The sequence below is a fragment of the Octodon degus genome, unplaced genomic scaffold (assembly GCF_000260255.1).
Source record: "Octodon degus isolate 3935 unplaced genomic scaffold, OctDeg1.0 scaffold00015, whole genome shotgun sequence".
NCBI classification, from domain to species: Eukaryota; Metazoa; Chordata; class Mammalia; order Rodentia; family Octodontidae; genus Octodon; species Octodon degus.
The window spans coordinates 8,207,937-8,230,711 of record NW_004524591.1 but is presented as its reverse complement, the minus strand read 5'-3'; the positions used below and the strand labels follow the sequence as shown (position 1 = coordinate 8,230,711).

General features: G+C 36.0%; 1 protein-coding gene across 32 annotated transcripts in view; it reads right to left on the bottom strand.

Moving 5' to 3' along the window:
- Nucleotides 1-22,775, bottom strand: part of Hdac9 (histone deacetylase 9) — a 604,989-nt gene that overhangs the window by 435,859 nt on the left and 146,355 nt on the right. For 14 of the 32 annotated variants that reach the window (XM_023709815.1, XM_023709816.1, XM_023709807.1 and 11 more), the window contains 3 exons: nt 20,344-20,494; nt 19,226-19,352; nt 16,614-16,735 (listed from right to left, as the gene is read on the bottom strand). In XM_023709815.1, coding sequence (XP_023565583.1) covers nt 16,614-16,735; nt 19,226-19,352; nt 20,344-20,494 — 400 coding nt within the window. The remainder of the gene's footprint in view (nt 1-16,613; nt 16,736-19,225; nt 19,353-20,343; nt 20,495-22,775) is intronic. The other 18 variants (XM_023709817.1, XM_023709809.1, XM_023709832.1 and 15 more) reach the window with 3 other exon arrangements.

Sequence of the window (22,775 nt, the reverse complement as noted above, 5' to 3'; positions counted from 1 at the left end):
TGGAGAAGTAATCCTCATTTTTTCCTTGTAACTGTGTGATAAGTAAATAAAATTTTTAAATAGCTTCTACATAAGATCTTAAGACACAGAATTTAATATGCTATTTATGTATGCAGAAGCCTATCAACTTCCTTAAAGAATTTCAGATTTAGAAAATACTACTTTTGTCTATAAAGCAGCAAACTATTTTTTGTGAACTGGCACTAATTTTATTGCATTTGCATTTTTTGATAATTCTTTCATTGATCAGAAAATTAATTTTCATATTTGTTTATGGTAAACATTTGGAAAAATTCAACTTTAAAGGGTATTTAACTTTTGGAATATTTTAGGTAAAAAAAATGTAATGTGGAAAGAACATACCAATTTGTGCTTTACACAATTCCTTTTTAATAGAAAGTGTCTGTCGCAGTTGGCCTTACAATGAACAGCCCCAAAACTATTTCTAAAATACTGTGAACATTATTCAGTATTGGAAAGAAGTTTACTCACAGACAGTGTAACAGAGCTCGTTGCAACTCTATGTTCATCTGGATGGCTGCAACATAGTATTTTAATTTTAGCAAACTGCCCTTTTCAATGATACTAGATATCAGTTATTTCTCAACAAAACATAAAGATTTAAGAGCTCAAGTTCTAAAATAAATCTCCCTACCATTAAACACAGCCTTGGACACACTGCCCTGGTAAAAAGAATGAAAACAGAGTGAAGTTATTAAACTTCGTAATGCTTGTTCCCTTGCCTATAAAACTGCTAAGAATAAGATAGTTCTAGAGTTACTGGGTGAATGCTTGTAAGACTATCTATATACAGTGAACAAAGATCCATTCCTATCATGTTTGTCTAATAGGCAGCTAACATTACTTCACAAATATAATTTTGAAAATATGTATTCCTGCTTCTAGTTTCAATGTCAAAGCCCACTGATTACTCATTTATTCCTGACTGAATATTATCACATCAAAGTAGTTTGTCTCATTGTAATTTATTGGTGGTTTACAAGGTAGAGAGCCCGGTGCCTGAAGAGGTGAAGCAGCACTACCATTTCATTAATCATTATGCTCCTCTAGACGTTACATTCTTTCTGTTCAAAGCATGATTCATGCCGTGAAGATCTCAGTACATTTCTCTGGCATATTCAGTATTCATTTCATATACATGATCAACTACTGTAATGTTTCACAAAATGAGGGCTCTGATATAAATCTGTTGTGTTTTATCAGCATGTTTTAAATAGAGAGAAGACAGTATATTATGTGGGATATTCCCACTGTAAATTTTAGTCTTCTCCTTTATGCGTGTATGTTGTACAGTAGTTGGTCTTAGTCAAAAAGAAATCTTTTAAAATACACACATATATCATATGAAAATACTGGGATCCTCATTGTTGAGGTCTCAAACATAAAACACAAATCCTGCCAGTTGGTAAATACTATTGAGGGCTAGTGTTTATTGGAAATCACCCAGGTGGTAAGGGTCATTTAAAAGAGATGAACTATGAAAGATTTCACCATCACTGCTTTGGAAAAGAAGTTCCTTTATATTATTGTGGTTAGGATGCGTTTTGATTAATAGTGGGCAATATTTTTTAATGTATTTGGTACAGGGTCTCACTACGCAAACTTGTAGTAGTCCTCCTGTTTTCAGCCTCCCCAGTGCTGGGATTACAGGTGTGCTCTACCATGTCCTGTCCTATTGGCTGGCCTAGTGCTCCAGGGGGTGGAGCCAGTATGGCACATGGTGTTGGGGATTGAACCCTGGGTCTTGAGCTGCCTAAGCAGGCCCTTAGTCTGCTGAGCTATTTCACTGGCCCTTGAGTGGGCAATTTAGATCTGGGCAGTCTAATTAGCAAAGGCCCAGGGCATGTGTGAAAATCAACCAAATTGTCTTTCCTAGTGTAAACTGCCTTTCAGAAAGACAAATACTGGTCAGAACTCCACTGCAAACTCCACTCAAACTTCCAAAATGGACAGAGGAGACACCCTCCTCTCTTCTACTTTTAGCATGACTGATTTCTGTAGAAGAATGACTGAGTCAGGGCTGGAATGTGACTCAAGCTTTCAAGTAAGAAAGTCCTGAATCTTTATCAGAGTTACCACTGGGGCAAAGGGTGCTTGTTTTTCTTGCATTTTGGGTGTGTGTGTGGGGGGGTGTGTGTGCACATGCATACACGCACAGGAGCATGCTGGGTATTGAACTCAGAGACTTTACCCTGAGCTACATTAACATTCAGAATGCTTTTTGTAAAAGAAAAAAAAAATATATATATATATATATATGTATTGGAAACAGGTCTTGTGAAGCCTGTAAATTGTGAAGGGCTGGGTCAAACATGTGATCCTCCTGCCTCAGCCTTCAGATTGCTAGGAGGAAGGCATGTGCCTGACATTTCTGCTGCTTTGATAAACTGGGTAGAGGAATGAGACTGCTTTGGGTTGTCCCTGTCACTATACGGAGAGTGTGTTACTGCTTGCAAAGTCCATTTTTTTTTTTTTGCAAAGTCCATTAGAACCCAGACTAGGACTCACACTTCAAATAATAACATTTGAACACAGTAAACTAGTAACATCACCTAAGCAACTAGACACTAAAAAATTTAAGAAAAAATTTCAAATACTCTTTCCCCAACTTTTATACTAAACCAATTTGAATTATTTCTTTTTTTTCAATTTATTAAGACAGGATCTTGATATGAATTTCAAGCTTCCCTTGAACTCACTATGTAACTAGACTGGCCTCTAACTCACATGGATCCTCCTGCCTTGGCCTTCCCAGTTCTGGGATTATAGGCATGGGCCACCATACACACTGCATTGGTTCTTCTTAAAAGTTTAAGAATCTTGAAAAATACAACTTTGCACACACAGCCTGGGTAATGTGGTTTACAATGCTCCTAAGCTTATGTCCAAATTAGAAAGAGGCTATTGTGACTTGCTAGTGACCTGCCTACCTTGATGCATATTCATGTTGTCTTGTGTGACGGCCCCTAGCTACAAGTGATCATTTAGTTTTAAAGTAAAACAAAACAGTCACCAAAGCTTCTACATTTTACCAACCACATTTCAATTGTTTAGTATCAAGTGGCCACATGTAGCTGGTAGATACATACTATAGAGAGTGGCATCATGCATCAGCAATAGAGAATTTTTACTCCTATAAAAACAGTCTACTGGGCAACTATGCCAAAAAGTATGAGTGTGCCAGGTGTGGTGGGTGCACACCAATAATCTCATCACTCTAGAAGGTGAGGCAGGAGGATCATTGTGAGTTGGAGACCAGCCTGGGCTACCAAGTGATCTCCAGGCCAGCCTGAATCACATAGTGAGACACTGTCTCAAAATAAGATAAAAAGAAAATTCTTAGAAATTTTCTTTATTATTTCTGTGTTAGCTGCCTTAAAACACACATGATAAACTAGGCCCTTCAGAATAAATCACAGCTGAAATGCTTCAGCATCCAGTGTCTTCTTTTAGGTATATGTTTCCCAGGTTTGGGTCTTTGCTTTCACTTATGAATGTTGACAAACTGGCAATTGCAGTAGTTTCTCAAGAAAGAAGGTGGTTCAAGGGCCAGTAAATTAATTTTAAGTCAGCCTACAAGAACCTGGTACATGTGTCTCACCATGGAGACAGTGGGCTCCCGAACCTCAAAACCTTTTCGTATTCACCACTTTCATCCCTACTCAGCAAATAATGTGCTTTGTCAAATACAGGATGAAGATGATACACATAGTCCTTTCAAGGACATTTTTTTAACCATCATTTGAAAGAACAACACCCCCAAACAGCATAAAGTTTATCTATTATCTTAGCTTAACTAACATTATAGAGTATTATCCAATAATTCACATGTAATTGCTAGCTATTGTAGAATGGCATAAGAATAGCAAAAGGGGAGAATCAGAATGAAGGATTTATGAAAACTGACTTTTGAATTTGTCTCAAGTGTGAATAGATGGAAAAAAAAATAGAGAAATCAGCACGAGCAAAACAAACTAAAAAGCAAACAATTCTACAAAAGAAGAAGCTGGCAGACACCAAGGGAGATAAGGGAATTTGATGAAAATATTTTGCTTATCTTGATGAGTCATTACATACTGTTTAACATGCTAAGAAGCTTTTGTAAAAGTAGCTAGGAGATCCCTAATCACCCTTTTTCAGCCATAAAGAACACTTGCATTTCAAAATAACCATGTTCATGGGTGAAACTGTAAGACAAATACATGCACAAATATTTCCTCACTTATTTTTCATTTTCTTTTAAGCTGTTTCAATAGTTATGCCTAGAGGTCTATATTTATGTGGAATATTTCCCCAGGGCTTTACGTTCTATAGTTGTGAACATCACAAATTAGGAGTCATTTTTCAATCATCTTCATGATTACACAACAGATGGCCAAATGCTTTTAAAGTCTTAATTATTATTTTTTGCCAATTTCCCATTCCAATCTTAACTAAAATGCTCTGCATGTTTCTGATTGAGAATTTTATGGAGAGTGAAAAACATTATTACAATTCACTACAGTTAACAATTATTACAAATTTTAGATACAATTACATGAAAGCAGTCATGTATTTCTTATCCATTTTTCAAATAATTAGCTGATCGTATTCTTCATGGAAGAAAATGATCTGTTTTTTCTTACATGCCAACTTAAGAACATTGTGAATTACTTTCTTAGTGTTCATTTAATTGAGAAATCTAAAATATTAAATCACGAACTGTTATGCTCGGGGTCACACACTGTGACAGGAGTTAGACTAGACATGAAGTCTCCTTTTACCATTCCAATGTCTTTACAATTATATTATATGGCTACTTTAATAATTACTAGCACTGATGTCATACCAGCTTCTTCGTAACTCGTACTGACAATGCATATACTGAAACTGCTATATACCCGGCAGTGTGCTCGGCCCCGCACTATCTTTAAGGCTTAGAGACATCTTGTAAAGACAAGTATTATCCCCACTTGACACTTGAAAGAAGTGAGACTCACAGCATGTAGTGATTATACAGTTCTGAGACCAGCTGGGGTTTTAAGCTATCTCCATCTGATACCAAATGAGAAGGCTATTTTCCATGCTTTGTCTTTCTAGGATACATGAACTTTTCCACTCTAATTGTACAAGCAAATAATTTGAGACGTGTTTTCAAAGTTCTTACAAGTCTAAATAAATGTTACACAATTCACAACTGATTCTCATACACAGCTGTAATTACTTGCCATACTAAGTGATTACAGGGAGAACATCTTCTCATTTATTGAAGTGAGCAGGTTAAATCACTTTGTTCATTGACTCTAACCTAACCACCTTAATTATGAATTAAAATTCTAAGAATATTAAGTTCTATTATGACTATTATGCTTTTTTAATTTTTAATTTTTTGTGGCTGCCCTGGGGTAGGGCTGGCACAACATGTGGTGCTAGGGATTGAACCACAGTCCCTGTGTGCTTGCCTAAGCTTGCCTAAGCAGGCGCTTTAGACCATTGAGCTATCTTGCCAGCCCCTATTATGCTTTTAAAATGAAAAATTACAAATCTGTATTAATGAAAATTATAAATCTATATTATTCCTCTATCATAAGAAATCTTATACTCTGAAACATTATGTTCTTAGGAAATCAATCAAATATAACATGATTACTGTATATCTTAAAATATTTCTCCTTAAACTGTTAATATTCATTAAGCCCATTCAGATTTTAGATGTGATTGTTTTAAAAATGAGCATCTTAGAAATGATACATCATTAACTGCTAACTTTTCATCTAAATGGTTCAACAAAATCCTTCAAAACTAAGTGATCTAGTAAAAAAATCAATCTTATTTTTATGAGCTGTTATTTCTAATTTGGGGAGAGTTAACTATTGCTTTGGTTTCATTATTTTAGCAAATATTATGGGTTGGAGATCATGAGAAAAAATAGGTTTAATACAGGGGGGAAACGTCCTTGTTTGCAAATAGTCTTGTTTACAGCATGGTGTGTTCATTTTCCAACCCAATATTTTATTAAACTTATTTTTAAAATAACAAGTCAGTCAACTGTTGAGTGTGCTTAGAAAGGAAAGGCTAATGCAGCGCTTGCGTGGGGCACAGATAAACGCCCAGACGGCATCGCTAGGTGAAGGCATTTAGACAGGACACGGCTTTCCTCCAAAACAGGAGCGCGGCCATCTGAGCAGGAGTCACCTGCTGATGCTGATCTCTAAAACTGATCTATGATCATCTGTTTGTAAAACTGATATGGCTTGAATGTGGTCTCCCACCTCAAGAAACTGAAAAACGAGGCTCTTAAAATTTACTTAAATGATTTATTAAAATTATTTAAATCTGTACTACACATTTAAAAGTGATGACAAGTTTTGGTTTTACTTCTAACATGTAAAAAGCTCGAAGAACAACCACATGCTATTTTGCAGTCCTAGGTATCTAAGCTGGAGCTTTATACTGAGGTCCAGCCCCTGCCTACTTTGTATTTTGACTCATGGACTCATTAAATTGTTAAGCTTCTTGGGTTGGGCTGCTATTCGCTGTCCTTCTGCCTCATCCTTCCAGAACGCTGGCGTTGAGGGGTACAACATTCACAGCTGCCTTGAAAAATTTTAACCTCATCCTAACGACAACTACAAAGCTGAGCAAACTAGACCTGAAAATAATTTTCCTAGCTCTATCAAAGAATTCAAGCCTGAGGAGAATCCAATACCTTAAAGTCTGGAGGTATAGCAAAATGGAGAAATTCCCAGTTGCCATGACCACACTAGAGGTATGAGGGGCAGTCTTCCTACCAATGCTTTGGGTACTATATACAATTGCTCTTCTGTCACTGTTCCCCTGCTCTGCTTCCTGGCTGCCACAAACAAAGCAGTTTTGTCCCACCACCCACTCGCACCACGACATCTCGAGGACTGCCATCCAGGGACTAAAACATGAGCAAATTAAAGCTTTCCTCCTTTACACTGTGGCTGTTGGGTGTTATGTTTAACCAAGGAGAAAGGTGACTAATATATATATATATACAGGATCATTTCTTTAGTGACACAAGCATGCCCTCAAGGGAAAATATTTTATACAGCCTCTCTGAACTGAGCAAAAGGGCAAGTAGCTAAGTCCACCCATGGAAACCAAAGTCTCTGGCATCTACAGCTGCAGAAAACATGAAACAGAGCCTAGATCCAGGCAGATTAACAGAAAATTTCACAGCAAACGAATAACCTCACAATTTCTCTTTTCCAATACATCAGTTTAGCTGTCAACAAAATTACAAAGCACAGTAAAATGTCCCTTAAAATACAAATGCAAAAAACCTAAAGATTTTCTTAAACAAAAACTGAAGGAATATATTGCCAGTAGACCTGCATTATGAAAAACAAAAGACAATAAAATAAAAAATAAAACAAGTTTTTTGGGAGCCATATAGCTGAAATAAGTATCACTGGACATTGAGAGAATCAATGACCATGAGATATTTCAACTTACTTCCAAAAATAAAGGAAATAAAGGCAGAGGAAAGTACAGGAGGAAGGAAAGAAAAAAATTTTTAAAAAGGAACTTTATCCAAAACTCCAAGGTTTTTGTAGCATTAAAAACAATGTACAGGGCTGGGGAGATGGCTCAGTGGAATAAGTGCTTCCCTGGCAAGCACAAGGGCCTGAGTTCAATCCCCGGATCTGCCAAAAAAAAAAAAAAAAAAAAACAAAAAAAAAAAAAAAAAAAAAAACAATGTACACCTTACACCTTATGGGAATCTCTACATTGCAAGAGGGAAGAGAATAGAAGATCTAAACATCTGAAGTGCCTGAGAATTATCCTGAATTAATGAAAAATACCTATCAACAGATAAAAGACTCTTGGTAACCATGAAAGAGGACAAATAGAACAGTATGTAGGCATATCATGTTCAAACTACAGTAAACCAGAGTGAGATTTTTCAAACCTGACAGGGGCACTTTTTCTATGGAATAGCAAGGATAAGAATTATATCAGATTGCATCTAAGAAACCATGCATTCATGAAGAGTTTAGTGAAGTGTGTAAAGTGTCACATGCAGAAAAGAATACTGAATTAGAAATATGTGTTGAGTAAAAAAATTATCCTTCCAATATGAAGGGAAAAAGCCTCATGATTTTCTTAAACAAAAACTGAAGGAATTTATTGCCAGTAGACAGGTACGGAGGAGGAGGGGGGGAGGAGGGGGGAGCAGGAGGAGCAGGAGGAGGACGAGGAGGAGGAGGAGGAGGAGCAGGAGGAGGAGGAGGAGGAGGAGAAGAAGAATGCTGTTCAGAAGCCATGAAAAGAATACAGGTCAGAAACTCTGATCTATATCAAGGAAGGAATAGATGAAGGTAAGGTTTTTATTTTATTTTATTTTATTTTATTTTATTTTATTTTATTTTATTGTTTGGCAGTACTGGAAACTGAACACAGGACCTTCACACTGGACTATATCCATAGCCCTTTTATATTTTGTTGGGAACAGGGTTTTGCTAAGTTGGTCAGCTTTGAACTTGTGATCCTCCTGCCTCAGCTTCACAAAGTATTAGTATTATAGGTCTTCACCACCATACCTAGGTTATGTATCTTATTAGCTGACCAAATAGAAATCATGAATCTTAAAAGGATGCTAAAATGATACTATGAATCACTCCTTCATTATAAATTAAAAATTTATATGAAATTAACCCTTTATAAGAACAACACATACTACTAAGACACACAAAGAAAGGTAAACAATCTGAATGTGTCTCCATCTAATGAAAAAATGGAATCAATAACATTCCATTTTTGGATTTACTGGTGAACTTAATAAACATTTTAAAAGACAGGGTATGCTCCGGCCCCGAAATAAGAACAAAAGGAATATTTCCTAAGTTATTTTTTTATATATGATAAGATTTGGGTATATTTAGGGATAATCTTATGTTTGTATCTTTCTTAAACATTCTCTTAAAGATTTACATATCTTCAAAAAACTATCAATGAAATGCAGCAATGTACTGAAGGAATTATACCACACAAACAAGTCAGATTTGTCTAGACAAGGGCTGGTTCACTATTTGCAAACTGGTTTGTGTAATCCTTCATATCAAACAGATACAAAATAAAAATCCTATAAACATTTCAATTAATGCAGAAACATATTTGACAAGATTCAATTCATAAAAACTCAAGTTGATAAAGAATGCAAATCTCTAGTCTACAGCTAAACCATTTATCTGGTGAGAAAAAACAGTGCCCTCCTGCTAGCACTGGTACCAAGGCAATGACGTCCCTCTTCCCTTTGCTATCTGACATCATTCTGAATGTCCTAACTTACACAGTAAGACGTGAAAAGGAAACAGCAGATATACAGACTGAAAATAAATCATTCTGTTCACATAATTATCTATGAATATAATCTCCAAACATTTCTCCAAAACTCCTGAAACTATTAAGCTATTTTGGCAATTCTATAATATATAAGGTTCTACTATGGTTTTGTTTTGTTTTGGTTTTTGTTATTGAGGATCAAAGTAAAAGGCCTAACATTGAGTTAAATGCATATAAAATACAAGGTTAATATAGAAAGTCAACTGTCTTCTCCTATAGTAGTAACAAACCATTGGAACTTGAAATACAAGATACAATGAAAAAAAAAAAGATACAATGAGATTTATATTATTAATATTCATATATTATTTCTAAAATTGTATGACATGAAAATGAAACAGTTATGTATAAATATAACATTATATATAGGCTTTATATGAGGACAATACAAAACTTTAAGGAAAGAAACCAAAGTTTGAAAGAGGGTTAATTGTTTTCACAGATAAAATTAATATTGTGCAAATGAAAATTCTCCCCAACTTGATCTATCGATTCAACACAATTCCCATCAAAAGCTGAGTAAGTTATTTGGTGGATACACAACACAGATCCTAATGATTAGAAGCAAATGACAGATTAATTAATATCATGATAAAGAACTAGGAGCATGACACTACACAACTTTAAGGATCATAAAACTATAATGATCAACACAACATGAGAGAGGTTTAAAAAACAGACAACCTAATGGACTGGAATAGAGGCCACTGATAAACTGGTCTTGGACAATGAAACTAAGGCAACAGAAAGAAAAGAAAAGAAAAGAAAAGAAAAGAAAAGAAAAGAAAAGAAAAGAAAAGAAAAAGAAAATGTTGATTAGTTTTATTAAAATTAGAATCTTTGGCGCTATGAAATGACATTGATAAGATGGTCAAGAAAACCACAAACTGGGGGAAAATATTTGTTAAATACTGAAGCTGACAAGGTGGGCAGTTTCTTATAAAATAAACAAACACAGTCATACTACAAGATCCAGCTAATGTGGTCCTAAGATAAAACTGTCTACAAAAAAAAATCTTTCACAAAAATATGAATAGCAGATTCATTCATAATCGCAAAAACTAAAATGTCTTTCAATAAGTAAATGAATATTACTATTATAATGTTAAGTTTCAAGCCATAAAAAGACATGGAGGATTTTCTCCTTGAGTGTGGTGCTGGGATAGACCCCAAGTGCACATCTCCAGCCTTTTTTCATTCTTTATTTTGAGGCAGGGTCTCCCTAAGTCACTACGTTGCTCAGGCTGGGCTCACACTTGTGATCCTCCTGCCTCATGGTCCCTCAGGGGTGGGGTGATGGCAGATGGCAGATGCCACCACAAGTGGCAAGACATGGAAAAACCTTACAGGTGTATTTTTCAATAAGAGAAGCCACTTTGGAAAAGCCACAAACAGTATCATTTTAACTATAAGACATTCTTCAGGGCTCAAAACTAGAGAGACCATAACAATACCTGCACAAAATCACTGGTTATTAGGGATGGAACAGGGTAGAGGTGGACAGGTGAAGCCCAGAGAATGTTTAAGGCAAACAAAACAAAACAAAACTATTATTCCATATTACAAAGGTGAATACATGAAATGACCTCGTGTATTTGTTAAAACCATTAAGCTTTATCACAAAGGTAAACCTCAATGTAAATTATGGATGATCTGATCTCAACAACAATGTACTCACAATGGTTCCTACCAAAACATACTAATATGGGGGAGGGTATCAATCTGAGGAATCTGCTCACGCTTCCTTAAAATCTAAAACTCTTCTATAAAGTGAAGGTGATGAAGTTAACAAAGAAGTCAAGCTGCAATTAATACTCAGTTTGGTCCTAGTAAGCACAAAGGATCAATTAGAGCTCCTCATATGGTAAAAAAAATGAAGCAAGCTTTCTGTTACTTTTGGACAAAATGCTGGGTTCTGAATAAAAGGAAATGTGCTAAGTTAAAAATCTTTATTTCCATCGTGATTCTAGCTTTATAAGTCACACATTCCTGTCCTTGAAAATGTTTAGCACTTTGTTGTCCGTTTACTTGTTTTGTCAAGAAAAATAGAGGTATATAAGGCTTTATAATGATATTCCACAACAAAATGAGATCTAGTCTGGATCTAATGAAAATAAATAAAACAATTCCATAGCCACTATGACACAAAGTCATGATCAAGCTCTCCGCAAACCTTCGGTATGATTCTATGCTTACTGTAGGAATCAAGAACTACAAATACAGACCTAGAGAAGTCACAGTACCCAAATCTGCAGGCCCAAATTTCAAAGCATAGACTCCCAACCTGAATCATAGTACCCCACTGCACTCAGTACCTGGAAAACTAGTGTAAATTAGGTGAGTTTCATTGCAACAACAAAATTAAGAGTACAAAAATACATGAAAATGCTTCAGTGTTTTGTCAACCTGGGATGTGGTTTTGAGGAAATGTTTTGTATGTGTCAGTGCTACCACAGAGCTACCTTTAGAACTCCATATGTTCTTGTGCGTATCAAATGTGCTCTGTGACCAAAAAAAGCAAATGTGCACAGAGGTGAGGAAGAGAGAGGACAAAGAATAAACTAGATTTTTTTGGAACTGTAAAAATCTCCTGGTATTCATTTTGAATTACAATCACTTGAATGGGTCACCAAGGTACCACAACATAACTGCTGACTGCTGTGCTGAAGGGAGATTTATGAAGCTATACGTCTCATCTCTGCCTCCTTTCCAATTTACTCAGTGGAAAATGCCATTGGCCTTCCAAAACCTTAACTTATGTTTGGACCCCTTCCATCTCTGAGTTTTATTTTTGTGTTGCTGACCATTAAAATGAATATTTCAGTAGGGCTGGAACAGTCTTATTAGCCCAAGCCAAGCTTTATATGGCTTGCGTACTTTAAGAGGTTAATCTGCCCAGCCAGCTCATTTTGTTCAGAAGTATTAAATGGAAAGACCGTAAGATTCAAAGAAAGGCTAAGTTCACTGGGTGAGACCTCAATAACATAATGATGTATAAAACCTCTAGATTTTTTTTTACCATAATATTTTATGAAACATGCACATACTCACTGGAACAGAATCCAAATTAAAAGATTTTGAAGGTCAGTTCAGAGTCACTACATATGCAGGAGTATCTCTGTGAGAAATATATACTATTTCAAAAGTGCATGGACACAGAAGCTCTTTCCCTACTGCATAATTCATTGCCACTCTAGCAGTATACTACATGAGGAGACAAAGTTACCTACGACAGCTATGACATTACTTGGAGGCAAAGCACCAAGTTCATTAAACTATTGCAAATTTCCTATCAACACATCCTTCTGTTCTAGTGCAAAAGGAATCATCACAGAGCATCATACTAGCAGGAAAAATTACTTTAATTGTAGGCAAAAAAAAAATATACAAAATTTAAAAACATTAAGTTATTCTCAGCTTCAGACACAATTATGTAAAGCCTTTGATTGCTGTGAAAGCTGCCACAGATCCCCAATCCTTCCATTTAAAGTGAATTGGGGATGGGTATGGTTGCAGTGAACTATTAGTATTACTCTGATATTTCTCAAATGTCCACATTTTTGGGTCAGTCATGATTCTCCTCGGGGGAAGGAAGTAAGGGTCCATTTTGCATGACAAAGGTCAGATTTCTGCAGGCTAAAGAGACTTCTGTAGTTCTCTGTTCCTGAGCTGTCACTCCTGGGGGAGGTGCCTAGAGGTCAAGAGAGGCTCCAAACTTAGGGGACACCCCAGGGCTACCTTAATCAACTTAAGGTCATTAGGAATTTCTTACCCTGGTTCCAGTTTCAGCCCCTTAAATCCTGTCATGTAAGTAAGTCAGCATTGATATTGACTTAAAATTAAAAGCAGTATAAACAAAAGATAGAATCCAATCATTTACCTGTATCATTTAAGTCTACAATTGTGCACTTAAATGAAATTCAAGAGAAATTCAAGTAGACAACAGAGTTTGAAAAGATGACACCAAAGGCAAAGGATGACTTTATAATAATTTTTCTAGTAATTTTTCTGTATCATTTATGATACTACTCTAGTTGCATTTGAACATGAATGTGATTTTATATAAAAATACTATTAGCCAGTGTCTCCAATCACCACCTACATTTTATTATGGTAAAATTTTATTGTTTACTTTTTTGTTATGGCTTTTAAGTCACTAAAATATAACAAGTGCTGAAGTAAAAAATCTTATTTGAAAGTATTTCAGTGCTCTTCTGGTGAGTGCAAACGTATGTCTACATTACCTCATAATAGAATTAGCAATATAACAAATGGATCATATTTCTGAGAGTTGGAAGAGTTCTGCATATTTGTAATTAGTGAAGGTTATCTCTAAGTGTTTTATATAGCATATAAAGACCATCTGGATTTAATTACATCATACTTCTTAGACAATGGGAATTGAATTAGGAATATTTTGAAACCCCTATAGAGATATTAAAGTATTAGCGGCTATTCAAGAACTTTATTGCTGCAATGTTTAAAAATGTTTCATTCTACAGATCAACAGCCTGCCACTTCATAAATATCAGATTTTCAATATAAAAGGAAGAAACTTGAAATACTGTCAAACATAGAAAATATATCACTGGAAGAAGCCAGGGATTTTCACTATTATAATATATTACATAAACACGCACAGAAAATGTCCTGTGTATTTGCACAGATTTGAATAAAGGTGCCTAACATATATCCTGAGCAGGATTTCTCTTTGAATTTTGTTGTGGATTGAGAGCTGCAGGGAGAGTAAGTTAACAGCTTGTTATTCATTCTTCGCAGAGGAAAAAACGAAGCTGTTCTCATGGAAACTGTAGGATACAAAGTATGAATTTTTAGTATTTACCCCTAAGTTTTAAAAAAGATCAGATTTTCTTTCTGGATGCTTACTGGTCCCAAATGTCACTTCTTAAGCAGAGGATCAACTCTGCAGTGAGATTTCCATCTCCCAGTGTTAAGAATACATTCAAGGCCGTGCGCTCAGCAGGAGAGAGGCCTTCTCTGTGAACGTAACAGTATCGCTCATCAGTAAACTCTGCCATAAGAGGCTTCTGTATTTTTCCTTCCTTTTAGGGACTACTTGGGTCCTGAAATGCCAGTCACTGCCCTGAGACCTAGGGCAATATTCATATGATCTAACTTGATGGCTTTTACACAGGCCACTGGTATAACTAAATGTCAAGGCTGTAGATCGAAGTCTCCACATTCTAAATCTCATGTCCTTTATGGATCAATTTTCATAAACTATACTCACATTTTAAAAATAGATTGAGGCTTACTCTTGGCTTTCTTCCTTTTATTGTAGAGTTTATTTATTAAAAAAGGCAATATGATTTGTATAGAACAATGTGAAATTCTGATGCCATGCATAAAACTCAGTCATTTTTAGCCTTTGATTAAGCTCCTATTAAAACATTTAACTACACTTACCATTTTAGAAATACAAAATCTTTAGGCTATAAAAAACAAAATGTAGGGGCCGGGGAGATAGCTCAGTGGAATATGTGCTTCCCTGGCAAGTGCAAGGGTCTAAGTTCAATCCCCAGTTCTGCTAAATAAATAAATAAATAAATAAATAAATAAATAGACTGCTTTGTGATACTTAACCATCCTTTCCAGTATCTCTTACAGTATGAGGTAGACAGTAGATCATAAATTCTAACTCATGATTCATTTTATTTTTAAATCTTCATTACTCTTCAGTTATATTACATGACAGAAAACAGTTTCAGCATGTGTTTTTATAATTGATATCCATTTTAATTATTCAAAATTGCTTGGAAAAATGAAGATAGCTTGAAATAATCATCAAATTGTAATTTTTATACACACATTATACAGAAATATACTTCTTTGAGGAGACCTAAGTAAAATGCATTAAAATACACTGTCTTCAATGAATACCTTCTCAGTTCAATTGTGGGTATAAAAAAAATTAAATTAACAATTATCTGTAAAGAACTTTGGCAAATAGTAAAACAAAGTGTGCATACATACTCCTTATGAGTACAACATATCTAGTTAATGTTTACATGTTTATTAAAGTGTAAGTGCACAGATGGGAGAAAAGTACATGCCTTAGAGTTATCAGACTATTTACTAAATTCCAAACAAAGCTCTATTGTGCTGATTTTCCTAAACAAATTGTAACACAAACATGAAGTGTGATCAAAACGTACCGAGAATGTTTAACACGTAAACAATTCACTAAGGTAAGAGATTTTGTGCTAACCCCCTCCCCCAATACATCTTCTTTCTTCAAGGGTACATATCCTATTCTTCTTGTTGGCTCCCGCAGCTGTTGTAGAAGTCTTTTGCTAGGCTGTCTTTATGAAACGTGATAAAAATATGGTAAGTGTCACTGCTGAGTCCACTCAGGGGAAAGCGCAGCTCATGAAAACATCATGTTGCATCCTCATCCACCTAACTCAACAGGCCTAGCACCGAGTGACCTCTGGCTCTTCCTCAAGGTCAAAATGACCATCAAAAACAAATGCTTTAAATTTATTCAGGACACTGAGGCAGCCAGAATAGCACAACTGAAGACCCTCATGGAAGTAGCAAGAACTACTGGATGTGAAGGAAGGAGGAGTAGTTGCAAGAGGATTCATGGTAATGTGATGTTTATAGCGTTTTTAAGGTAAACATTCACTGTACACTTGATTGCAGCTGTACACAGCATTGTTAGGTCCATATTTTCATTCTCAGTTCTGTAATCTAAGAGGCAATAGGCAACTCACTCAGGAGTCAGCCTTGGCTGTTCCTGTCTCCTCTATATAACCAACTAAAATTTAAGACTGAAAAAGTATTTTTCAGGCAAGAAAAAGTTATCACCTGGACTTCTATAATCAATGGTTGAAACCAAGAGGAGCAACAACTAATGGAGGAAACTAGAGGCCCTTGTTAACAGAAAGTAGTAACATTCTTCTGGGAATCCAGTTTACAAATTCCTTGATTCTACCCTTTATTCCTAATAGAATAATACTATGTCTAAAAATCAAATGTAGTAAATTTTTTAAAAAAGCAGTTTAATTGCACAATCAACCAACTGCCTAAGAAGTAAGCAGGGAGTACACCTGTATGTGCATGTGTATCTGCACATGTTTGTGTATACTGTGGTGGGTCAAGGATGGGACTAATATCTATAATTAAAATCCTTTGACTTTCCCCTTGAGTCAGAAGAATGAAACTACTAGTCGGTGTGTCATGGAGGAGCAGCTGGGGTTCATGTTAAGTCAGCTTACCAGTTTTTCGAAGAGGAAAATCATCCTTGGCATCTTGGGTTCCTGGTAATGTGTATTTGTATGATGGAGACGTTCCACTCAGGGGCGGGGAGCTTTGATCCAGTGAGGTGTGGTGGGCAGCCCTGCAAAAGACAGTGAAGGTTCATCCTTGATGCTGGAGGTTTTACCCACGTTGCTAAACAATAATCAGTTGCACATGCTGTGCACATGCCTGGGCTGTATTTATGTTTTCTTCTTAGCATATACAAACCTCAGGCTCATGTAACTGAGTGCATGCACTGGTATGTTGGGAAGGACACAGGATTCCTAAGAACACCTACCATGTCTCTCGTCTTACAGTCACATCTAAAGTTTACTGAAAGTGAGAGTTTAGCCAAGATCTTGGGCACCTCATGATCTGAGATTCTTGGGTGTTTTTCCTTAAGAGCCACTTGATTGAAAAGTCATCACCTATATCCTTTACAAACTCCAACAGAGGACAACCAAGATGAGGGGAAAGATGAACACAGCCTTCATACTTTAAAAATTTCTAGGGAACACATTCAAATACATGACAGTAACTTGTTCACTGAAAAAGACATTAGAAGTCTCAGGTATTCTGATTTCTGTAACAGGTCCAAAGATGTAGAACACAGGTCACACTGTTCTTCAACATAAAACTATCTTTATTTTTCTCTCTTTCCTGGGTGACTCTATTGAAAAATATACAACTCTGCTACTGAACTAAACACAGACTACCCAATAGTACAAGCATGTACAAATATTAACAATAATGAAGACAATGGACAATGCATAATAACACCAAGACAATCATTATCCTATTAGTTGCTTGAGTAATTCTCAAGAACTAACTAGTTTAACAGTATCTTATCTACTGATAACTACCAAAATATAGGATAAAATTCAGATTTCATAAGTTAATGTTTTATGATTACCTAAAGTTCAATTCCACAGCAACAAGAAAAGCTTGATAAATAGCTTGTGTAAGTCATTGCTAATAGACTCAAGAGAACAGTTGAAGAATTTTTTACTGATAACTTATTTGCATTTAGTAGTTTTTCACTGAAATTATACATTTCTAAAAAATGATGGGCATGTACACAGCTTTGATTTGGAAGAAATTCTGAATTAGTTATAAATTATGAATGCAGTTTTAAGTAGCAAAATTGTCTTAAAGTATTTTGTAAAACTGATTAAACATCTGAAAATCTTCAGAAGTTGACTTCTGAGGTTAAAAAAGTATATGACAGAAATTAAATTGTAAAAATATATAAAATATCCTGGAGTAGGCCTGTTACCTTTTTGTTAAGGCAGAAAATGATAGGTATATGTAAAATAAACTTAAAAAACGGTATATTTTAAAGAACTCCTAGGATGCTTCCAATATCCATGTAATAATTATTTATTCCTTTGCTGGATAATGTGAGGAATTAAAAAATGCATTCATGGAAAATCCTCTAATCAGAGATCCCACTTATGAGAGAAACAGAACCATTGTCTATTAACCTATTACCCAAATATGATTTGCCTATCAGTTCTTTGGCTTTTAAAAATAACAGATCCTGCATATTTTATAAAAAGAGGAACTATGTACCAAATATTATCTCTTTACTGGGCTGGTTAAGACAGGACCCCATACACAGTAATACAACAGTGTATCATGTTGTCAGCTTGTGTATTAGAAGCCAAACTATTTTATTGGATAGGAAGAAATGAAGTGGAGTGGACAGGGGCAAACTAATCCCTGAAGGCTTAGATTTGTTTATTTTAGCTACACCCTACAAATCCCTTCCTTGCTCTATGTTAAGTTTCTTTTCTTCTTCTTTTATTTAGTTTGCTCAAAATCATTCAGAAGGGCCGGGCCTGATAGCTCAGCAGACTAAAGCACCTGCTTAGGCTGAGAGCAGCAGCCAGGATTTGATCCCTGGGGTGCCTGTGCCAGCCCCACCCCTGAGGCCTGCTGAGACAGGGACTGAGACTGGGTGTGGTGGCGCATGCCTGTAATCGCAGCACCTGGGAGGCTGAAAACAGGAGAATCACTACGAGTCTGATCTACGTAGTGAGACCTTATAGACCCTGTCCTAAATACAGAAAATAAAAATCATTCATACTTCTAAAAATAGCTCTTACTTCCATTTTATATCAAGCCAAGTATAATAAAATCAAATCACAATCTGCCAACCATGGAGAAATTATGTATGGATATCACGCATGCCATCTGAGAATAAAAAGACGTAAACTACACATGAATGTCTATGCTCTAACCCATTTGTCAGTTTCCCATTCAACAATGAACACAGACACTTCCCGGTCGTCAAGATGACCCACTCCGGGCTGGGAATGCAGCTCAGTGGCAAAGCCCACGAATCAGTGAACGTTTGTACACTGCATGGAACATTATTTTATAGGGTCTTCCAACGACTTTCCAAGTAGGTAGCATTATTATCCTCTTTTCATGAGGAAGGGAAGGAGTCCTTAAAGAAACCAAGGAACTTGGCCATGGCCACGCAGCTGAGGAACAGCAGTCTTGGGGGGTCTATATCCAACATGGCTAAAGATAGAGCATGCACTCTTTAACTTTGAGAATAAAAACAGTCAAACACTGAACATACGTGTACCAGAGCTTGGGATGGCGGCTCACGGAATGATTTTTTCCATTAGTTGGAGTGTCTTTTGTTGCTGATTTACTCAACAGGAATTCTTGAAGCTTCTGCTTTACTTCAGTACTTGCCACTGCCCCTGAAACACACACATACACGGAAACAAACGTGGACTGTGAGTTGTGTGCTCTCGCACCTCTAGCATATTCAACAAGTAAGCAACTGGTTATAGCACTGGTCACAGAACATGAAGTCTCCTATTAAAAAAAGACAGTACAATCTAAATAGGCTTTAGAAAATGGCATTGTGATGCATCGCAACTATTACTTAAGCTGCCAATTTTCAAAAGACCTTAAGAGTTCTCTAATTACTTTTCAGAAAGGGGATTCCCAGATTATTAGTTTCATTGCAATTTTAAAAAATACTGTTGAGGAACAAAATATTGTATGTTTTTAAAAATCAGGAATCTTGGGGGACTAGATTATATCCTTTAAATATATTAAAATGGTCTTTTCTGAGTTTCCATGATTAAAAAAAGTCACATTTTAAAGCACCCCTTTGAGCATTAAACAAATAAATATTGCTGACAATTTCAGTTCAAGTCATCAAATATTAAACCTTGCTGCGACCTGAGTTTGAATTAGCCTAATGCAGGGAATTATTTGGCTCTGTCTCCCTCTTGTGGATGGTTCTTTTATAAAAATCTGTCTTAAATCTTCCTACAGGCTGCATATGCAGGCTCTAAAAGGAGGCGAGGCATGACTAACAGCACAGTTATCCCTTGGGCAGGAGTAAGGGAAGCATAGTGTGGGGCTTTGGTCATCACTTCATTATTAAGAATGATAGCTCACACTAGACTGCTCTTGCATGACATTATGCTTTAGGTCTACACGAACAAAAATTCACATCTTATCAATACTATGTCTACTTCTTTGGAAGCTTGTGGACTGAATAAGGAGAGCTGATATGCAAATGTAAGGTCATTGCATTGCCGTCTATAATTTATGCTTTTTATTAAACACAGAAAGGTTTTGACAACTTCAATTCCACTCATTCTCAGGCTTCTTTCTGAATGATGATCCGCTAAAGACGAGGGAAGAGAGTCCATCTGTTACCCTGGTGCCTCTTACTTTCTCGTCCTCTATCTTTGCCTCTGAGAGGAGGAAGCTGCTGTTCTCTGCGATGCCTTTCTACTTCCTGTTCTTGCCTCTGCTGCTCCAGTTTCTGCTCCTTTTCTAGGAGTTCTTGCTGCTGTTTTATGGCTAGAAGTTCCTGTTGCAACTTGCGAGAAGAGAAAGACATGAGAGTGTGCAATTTCTTTAAGCTTCATAGTTATCACTGACTGACCAAAATTGAAATATTAGGAGCGGTGGGAACTTGTTTGTATTTAGTTTATATTTTTTACCCAGTGTTTGTTTAAGGGAAAAAAAAACTTACTGAAATCTGAAGACAAACAACTCATGTCAAGATAGTCTCAGTATCAACAAGCTAGATTTTAGGAAAATATGTTTCTTGCACCTGTCTAGCAAAAATAATTGATAAATTCATTCAGATCTTATAGTTTCTGTTGATTAAACTTTTAATTCTTTTAGCAACTTCCCTGATACCTATGAAATGCACGAACAGGCCAAGGCAGGTACTGCATGGAAGTCCGTTAACACAGTCTCTCACATTATAAATAAACTACTGAGATTTTCCATTCTTACCCTGAGAAATGGTTCGAATATTATCAAGGAGAACAGAATAGGGAGCTATGAGTTAATATGGAGTAAGTCTACCTGAAATAGAATGAAGGCTAAAAATGTCAAAATCTTACAGAGAAAATTTTCAATAGACACAGGTAAGCTACACATCTATAACAGGTTCTTCTTTCAAAATAGCACAAGTCTTTACTCTTTCGTCAAATACATGAAAACCTTATAGTTAAAGACCATGGTCAAAATGAAATCAATTATATAACTAAGTTCTAGTGTACTACTGTTTAGGTTTCTGAATTATTTGAATCCTCTTCTAAAAGATGAATAACATGAGTTTGAAGCAGATTTAGTAGCTATCTAGAGATGTCAGTTTCCTTTCAGACTGAGAAATGTATATCCAAAGAGTATAGTAAATGTGCTCAGTGAAAACAATAACTAAAGACATTGATTTCTACTTAGCTCCTGACGTTACTAGATATCAGATCTGGACAAGTCACTAAACTACTTGGTGACTTGGTTCTTCAGAAGTATGAAAAAAAAAATAATCTCCCTCCCTAATACAATCCTAATGCACATAAAATTTAGTTATTTGGTGTGAACCATACTCATTTGTTATGATTATTATTAGTAGTAGTAGTAATAGTAGCAGTAATCGTAGAACTCAATACTAATGAAAGAATACTCTGCTCATTTATATTAGATAAGCACCTAAAATTCTGAATTTTATACCAAATAGTAATAGAAACAAAGATAAAAAGCCATGAGGATTGACATCAGAGTCACTTCCGGGCAAGAGGAAGACACCTCTGCGAGTGACAGCCTTACCACTCCCAAAAAATATGGTTAGAAGACCTACCAGTTACTCTTCATTTAAAAATCTTTGGGATTTTGGCTGAGATATCAGTCCCTTAATGGATGTTTTCAGATGTTTTACTGTCGCTAAGAATACATAGCTGCTTAAGTTGTTTTGGGATAAATTATGTTCAGATTAGGTGTTTTATCCAAAGATTCAATGCAATTGAATTTTAATCTCTCTTAGAAATATAGAGAAGCAGAATTTTGCGGGACTGTCCTGCTACAAGGTTATATATGGTTAGATTTCTGGACTTATGTGCAAACATAAGAATTATACAATTCTTTATGCCTATTTTTAAAATATATTCTAATTTTTCAAATGTTTTTTCATCATATTTTGAGGGACTTAAAGTTCAACATATCAATACTTGAAGAAAAATACCTGTTCCATGTTATGCCCAAGATGTTTGATATTTAGACAGTGAGTTTAAGCTTGTCAGCCTAGGTTGTATGGTAATAACAATAAGCTTCTCTTCTAGAGGGTTAACAACATAAGTTTGCAGACCAAAATTAGAGAAAAAGGAGGGCCGTAAGGAAAGTCAAGATTTTGGCCCTAGTCTTCCAGGGTCAATTAAGACTCAGGACATACGAGAACTTGTACTGCAACATCATGTAACTCAGCAGTGTCCCAAATTTTCTGATCAAGGAGATTACGGGGCTAAAGAGGAAAGTGATCAATGATGTAGAGTGTGCCTAAGGAGAGTCACATGGAGAGAAAATATTTTCACAGGCTTTTACAGAAAGCACATTGGCCAAGCAATGGCTGTGACTCATCCACATGGCTGACACTGACAAAGGATCTATAATCTGAGGTACAGGATCTCAGAATAAATCCTGGGGGGATTTGACTGACCTTATCAGATCCAAAAGCTACAATTCTTGTTGCATAGGTCTTGCTTTATCTTTGTCTTAACCATCCAGCAGAAAAGTATAAAAACAAAGCATAAGAAGTAAAGCCATGGTGTTATGTTGAGCTATAGGGGACTCAGGTCAACAATTTCTGACATTGC